Raw genomic sequence first — 7,232 nt, forward strand, 5'->3', positions numbered from 1 at the left:
TCACATTTTTCCCAGTGTTAACATTCCTCTCTCTGGGAAAAAACCAAGACAATAAAAAAGATTCTTGCGATTTTTGGTTGGCCATGTCTATACTCCTAATACAGTTTAGACAGATAATACATAATACATTTTAAATAGATTATACAAATACCTAGGTGATCTTAGGGCAACTGTAGCTTATGAACACAAACCATTAATTCTTCACTTTCTGACTTTTTCTCAAATACAAGAAAAAGAGGGTACTTATGCAGCAGCCAGCTCAGAAGTCCTGCTCATTGCCTGGAAATTTCTGTGCTGTAAATCATAAAGAATTCTCACACATTTTAACTGCACATACACATGGAATAAGATTCTGCCACAGAAATTGTCCTACTTCACATATATATATCTATGGAAATTTATTTAAATTCAAAAGGATCTACCTACTGAAGTCCGTAATCATCTAAGAATGCTCACTTTCTAAAAATGCTCACATGTGAAAATGTAACCAAACTGTGACTGACCCAAGTAGTAGGAACAACGACACTAAACTCTCAGAGTCCTGCCCTGTTTTGCAACTGAACTAGCCACAAAAAAAACCCAAAAAGAACAAACAAAAAACCCCCAAAAACAAACAAACAAGAAATCCAAACAAACAAAAAACACAAAGAGAAGGAGGTTGCCCCTTTACTATGAGCTGCTTGTCTTTGGGAGACGTATTTGGAAGACCTACAAAACTTCCCATGGGTAGTAGAATTTAGAGATTTTTCCATTGGCAGGGAGGAGCAGTTTTCAGCTTCTTACTGCCCTAACTTACACCCTAATGAGTTTTGCCACCAGCTTAAGAAAGTGTGAAATGTTCATCTTTTGTAGTTAATGGCTGTTCTACCCGAGTAAAGACTAGTACACAAAGCCATCCATCAGGTAAAGTTTGACCCAGCCCTTGCTATAAAAAAAAACCAGAACAACCAAAAACCAAAAAACCCAAAACAACCAAAACTAACAACAACAATAACAACTAAATAAAAAAAGACAACAACAAAAACTTTGTATTGCCTTAGTTTGCAAGCAGATCTTAAACAGTGTATTCTCAATGTAAATGCACTGAAGTTATGAAATAACCCGGCACAACCAATAAATTTCATAAAGCAGCATTTTATCACATCCCTGTGCAGTTCCATCAGTACAGTTCTGCTCAAAGTGACATATGTCACCTATGGTTATTAATTTAAAATTTTATCAGATTGCTACTAGAGTTCCATTTAGCCTTCTGCAATGGCATGTAAGAGGCTACTATGTATACAGGCATATATTTCTATGGCAACAGTTAAAATTCTAGGCTATTTTTACTTGAAGTGTTTGCAGAAAAAAATATTTTTTTTTCCTTAAAACTAACTAGATAAAGTATCTATTTCTTTCCTGTCTGTCCTTTCTGGAACAACAGAATTCCCTTTACTGGGATGATTAAGAAATAACTTACTGTGATATATGTTATGTCTGAAGTTACAAGAGTCTCCTTAACTTAGCAGAAAAAAATGCACCTTTTGACACAACATGTATATTATACAGGCTTCCAATGCTAGAACTATTATCATGACAGTTAAGCTTTATCAAAATTAATTTAAAAATAATTTTTTGTTATTATCATTGTTAATGCCGTTAACGTATTTAATATATTTGCACTTCACTCTCCTTCAATACAACCTCAGTCATTGCTTTCCCTTTTCTTACTTTTGGCTTTGGTTGGGTGTTTTTGTTTTGACAAAAAGAACCTTGGAAGTGCTAAACATGCAAATAAGATAAACGTCATAATTCAAAGTCTGGTAATTCTATCACCTCAGAGAGTTAGGTGATCTGTGTGTCTTAAGGACTAGTGTCTGCAAGGTGAAAGAAAGAGTCATGTGCATGTCAAAATCAGAAAATTATGTAGAAAGAGAAAGGACCATTTTGTTATTTTCCCCCAAACGCAACCTAGAAACAGGGCAATAAATGCATATCTTCAACACTTGAATTGAACTGAGATTCCTGTTTAAGTGTGCCAATGAACTAGCACTTTAAGGAAAGTAAAAGAGCTGTTAGAAGTTTATGCTACTTTTCAATGACAAACCAAAATGACATATATTTAGCATTATACCCTCTGGAATGTATGTATGTCTGATCTCAGCCAGTGATTCGACATCTTTAATTTGCTACATCTTTTATCTTAACTTCCATAACAGTGCTTGTAACATAACTATGATTTTTTTGTATGGGATGTATCCTTTATGTTCTCAGTTCTTCAAATGTATCATCACAATATTGTGGAGAAAACAGCAAGACTTAAGTAGTCACCTAGAGGTGCACTGGCATATTCTTACTTTTTTTTTTTTTGGACTATGCCTAAACTTACATTTATGCCTTCAGATGACAGAAACACTGGTTCGTATGTAAATGCATTTGTCTTTTCTTCTCAATCTGGTAGATTGCACAATGGCAAACTAGTGCCTCTGCTGCCATCCCTTTGTCTCACACAGAATGTCCTGGCAGAGCAATTGGTCTAACAGAAGCAAGGGGGAATAAAGGGGGGCCCAGGAAAAAGAAAGGGTTTGCGCAGTTATGCAGGACATCCCATTTTCAGAGCTACACAACCAGACCTCAAGGTATTTTCTAGGAGACTGCAGACCTTTCGACGATGATAAAAGATTCTGGAGAAATGAGGTATTCCCCACGTTTAATACTTCATGAACACCCGGGATCAGGCTTCTGTCTCCTTTTCAAGAGTGTAGCTATTGCAATGCAGTATGTATGTATGTCTGTTTTCTCCTTGCATATCCCAAAGGTGGGCATTTTCTATAAAGCAAACCGAATCAGTATTTGAAGTTTAGCAAGTCCCTTATGGTGTTTTACTCTTTAAAAGGATTCTTTGCCTGGAGAAAGCCAGAAGCAACGTGACTGAAATTCTCCATATCTCCACTGGGACTTGCGCTGTGAGTTACAAGTGATTTTCAGGGGCTTTCGCCTTTACAGGTTTTACTGAGTTTAGGGGCACTTTCCTGTACAGGAACAGGATCAAATGAGAGCTGCCTGAAGTCCAACTGCAGCACTGTGCTGTGGGTTTTTAGTTTTGGATTTTTTGGGGGTTTTTTTTTTCAGCATTTAATATCAAATGCAGCTACTCAGAGCAGGGATGGGAGAGCCCCCTCGCTAATTAGTTTTCCCACTTGCAGCAGCAGTTGCTGAAACCCAGCCGCCTGCAGCAGCCCCGCCTCACCGGCAGCTCAAAAGGCTGCCTACGGGCTCGAAATGCTGACCGGTGCAATCTGGCTCCGGCTTAATGAGACCGAGCTAGGCAAAGTCAATTAAATCAAATTCCCACTAACATCCCTAATATATCTGCAGTATATACAGCAGAGGTGGCAGCAGCAGCGAGAGATTCACAGTATTAATAAAGGGATTCACTGCCGCACTATTAAAAAGAAAAAAAAAAAGAGGAGGGAGAAGGGAGGAGGCAGGAAACTTCTGTGTGTTATTTACATTGGGGAAAGGGTGAGGGAAGGGTGTTTCTGTCTCTGAGTGTGAATGAATGAAAGAGGAAGGGAGGGAAGAGGAGAGAGAGAGAGGGAGAGAAACACACACAGAGAGCACTGAAAGGAGGCTCTGTCCCCTAAACCCAAATAACCCACTTGCAAGAACTGATGCTGGAAAAATGGTAAGGACCAGGAGTTGAAAACATTTTCACTTTAATACTGAAAAAATATGCCATTATAAAATCCTTGAATAGAATTAGTAAGTTTCACTTGCTTCCTCAGTTCTGGTTTCCTCAAGTTATAGTAAGATTTACAACAGCACAGAATTTTCTACCATTTAACTTTGCAGCCTAAGCACTACAGTGACATTAATTGGTCATGCTTAACTGCCTTGGATTTTTTTTTTTGAATGTTTACACTGTTACCATAATAGAAATCAAGGGTACTAATTTTTACATTCAGATGGAAAGGCAATACTGAGTATGTATATTGAAAAAGAAGAGAAAGGAAAAAAAATCAAAGCCTCTCCTCCCCCCACCCTGAAAACTGAAACAAAACCCACCATTCAACAAAGTAAATCTCTCCCAACAAAGTAATTCCCGCCTCAAAAAAGCAAAAAAAAAAAAAATTAAAAAAAATGAGAATACTCATGCAACTATGTCTTAAATAAAAAACTACAATTTTTACCACGGTAAAAGTACGATCTCTACTGCCTATTGATCACACAAAAATGGCGAAATGGCACTTTTTATTATTATACTCTATTTCTTATATAGAAGGTTTGATACGAAGGGACTTATCAGGTAAGAGGGATGATGGTGTGAACTAGACGCTCCTTCCAGTCGGGGGCTGGAGCGTCCCTTAGGGTGCGTTGTATCCATGCGAGCCATGCAGCACTTTTTTTTTTTTTTTTTCCGTTTTTGTCTGTTTATTTTGGAGTCAGAGTCAATTATTTACATTACATTCATGCCTTCGTGCAACTTTTCACTCCTGCTTTGCTGTCAGGAGGAGGCTGGTACCAGCCTTTCCTCTGCCTCCCTCCTCTTCCGGCCTCTTGGAGAGGGCTAGGTCCACAAGGGAAGAGGGCAAAAAAGCAAAGCAAACCCCAACAACACAGAACAAAAGCCCAACAAAACCAGGAGCCGTGTTTCGCCCTGCCGGAGCCGAAGGAAAGGATCCTCGCTTGTCCGTTGCTGCCCCCGGCAGCGCAGGGTGGAGGATGTGCCCACCGCGCCGGGCTCTCCACCATTGCGCACTGGGCCTCGGTGCTCTCTGTGAGGATGGTGAGGAGGGACGTGCGTGTGTGTGTGTGTGTGTGTGCGCGCGCGTGTGTGTCTGTGTGTGTGTGTGTGGGTGGGTGTTTGTGTGTATGTGTGTTTTACTTCTCATGAAAGGTCGCCGAGGTGCAGAGCCATCCCCGGCCGGCATCTGCTGCCCCACTGGCTGGAGGTTGAAGGGCCAGTCCCAGGTGGCGGCCGCCCCTGCCCTGCCCGCTGTCTCAGTCTGACAGGGAGTGGGAGCCACAGTCGTAAACCCTGTGGGCCCCGTCGGTGCTGTAGGGCCCATTGTGCCAGTAGGAAGAGTCGCAGACCGTCTGCAAGGAGTTGATTTCAGACGCGGAGGAGTTGGCGTCCCTCCTCTTGGAGCGCTTTCTGTTCCTCAGGATGAACACCAGCATGCCAACCACCGTGAAAGCAGAGGTCACAAAAACCAGCAGCAGCCCTGGCACCAGCACCGAAATAGAGACCCGGCTGGTCTCCAAGTAGGAGTTAGAGTGAGTGCCTGTCTCTGTCAATCCGGTGCTGTTTTTGTTAGTAGAAGTTAGTGTGGGCAAGATTTTTAATTGAGGGCAAATCACATCATTGGAGAGAGACTCGAAATCCTCCTTGAAGAAGTCTTCAGGGGATTCACACCTCAGGTCACTCATAATCACCTTGGGGCGCAGCATCTCCGCCCACTGTTTGAAAGGCACGATAGGGCAAGTACAGTCCCACGGGTTGCCATGCAGGTCGATCTGGGTGATGGAGGTGAGCTGGTCCAGCACCCCTGCCACCGGGAGGTACATGAAATAATTGTTGTGTATGCTCAGCTTGGAAAGTGAGACCCCAGCGAACACGTCTACTGGGAGAGACCTCAGCAGGTTGTTGTTGAGGATGAGGACTCTCAGTTTGGGCATTGCATTGAAGGTGCCAGGCATGATCAGCTGGATCCCATTAAACTCCACGTTCAGGTACTCCAGGTTTTGCAGCCCAGCGAATTTCTCTCGGGACAGGGTATCTAGGTAGTTGCTATCCATGTAGAGCCATCGGAGATCAAAGAGATTCTTGAAGGTGTTGTTCTCGACAGTGGCGATGTTATTGTTGCCCAGGTCGAGTAAATTAAGTTTCCGGTAATCCAGAAAGTGGGATTTCCTTATTGTGTGTATTTTGTTGTCTCTCAAGAACAGCTCCTGCACGTTGGACGGCTTGGGCTTCAAATCCACCAAGCTGCTCACATTCCTGTCATTGCAATTAACCTTTAAACCCGAGCCAGGGATCTGATCGCAGCTGCAGATCTGCGGGCAGGAGCTGGTAGCTGGGAGCTTGGTCTTGGCACTTACCGTCGGCACAGCAGCGGTGGGTCTGGTCTTGATCTGCCAGTTGACAGGAATCTTTGTACCTCCGTTTGGACCAGATCCTGGCGTGGCAGGGTCTTCTTTGCCATGCATTTTAAAGGGGGTTGGAATGGGACCAGGATCACAGGTTTCTTCTTCAGCAGGGGGAGCAGCTAGACTGGAATCCACTCTGTTCTTTTTGCACAGCTCTTGCTCTGTGGTCTCATTTAAATCTTTGCCCTGCAACCTAGTGGGAGCCTCACACACCACTCTGCCGATCAGAGCATTTTTGGGTATGTTTTCCAGCCATTCCTTCAACGACAGCAGATCGCAAGTGCAGTCCCAGGGGTTATCCTCTAGCAGGATTTCAGCAATGCCTGGGATCTGCTCCAGGACCTCCTCATAAGGCAAGGTTTTAAGACGGTTTCCCCGGAGGTCGAGGTGGGTGATCGGCACATACTGAAACACGTTAGGGGGCAAGGTGCTGATGAGATTGTCATTTAAAATCAGCACCTCTAGCTTGTTTAAGTCCCTAAACGCTCCAGGGTCAATATCCCGCAATAGATTAAAATCTGCCTGGAGGTATTCCAGATCGTCCAGCCCCAGGAAAGTCTGCTTTCTGAACGATTTGATCTTGTTGTTATTTATGTGCAAGCGTTTCACCAGCTGCAGCCCAAGGAAAGCCCCGGGAACAATCTCATGCAAACCGTTGTTTTCCATGTGCAAACTGACTGCATTGTAAAAGTTAGCAAACTCATTAGGGAAAAGTCGAGTCAGGGAATTTCCATGCAGGAATAAATGGTAAAACTGGGAAGTTGGGGCGGTGAAATGTTGCAGGCTGGTAAATCCCTTTTTCTCACAGTCTACGTGCAAATCCCCTTCTATCTCGTTGCAGGCACAGATCTTCTCTTTGCAAACGTCCCCTGTAACGTTTCCAGCAGCAAAACAAAGAGACGTCTCCAGCAACAGAATCCAAAGCAGCATTTTTAAACCAAGCGATTCATTCCCGATCTCATCACAAAGTAACAGCAACCATCCTCCTCACACGGAAGGCAATTCCAGTTCATTCAATACATGAAATGTCCGAACCACCACCAAAAGGGGAGAGAAATAAAAATGCAGGGAGGGGGGAGCAGGGAGGGTCAGCGGAGGGG

General features: G+C 43.3%; 1 protein-coding gene across 1 annotated transcript; it reads right to left on the minus strand.

Annotated features, from left to right (window-relative positions):
- Positions 1–4,953: 4,953 nt before the first annotated feature.
- Positions 4,954–7,226, minus strand: SLITRK1 (SLIT and NTRK-like family, member 1). Its single transcript, XM_010194961.1, has one exon. The coding sequence runs from the start codon at positions 7,060–7,062 to the stop codon at positions 4,984–4,986; it is 2,079 nt and encodes a 692-aa protein (XP_010193263.1). The 5' UTR covers positions 7,063–7,226; the 3' UTR covers positions 4,954–4,983.
- Positions 7,227–7,232: the final 6 nt, after the last annotated feature.

Source organism: Mesitornis unicolor, unplaced genomic scaffold, assembly GCF_000695765.1.
Source record: "Mesitornis unicolor isolate BGI_N332 unplaced genomic scaffold, ASM69576v1 scaffold32851, whole genome shotgun sequence".
NCBI classification, from domain to species: domain Eukaryota; kingdom Metazoa; phylum Chordata; class Aves; order Mesitornithiformes; family Mesitornithidae; genus Mesitornis; species Mesitornis unicolor.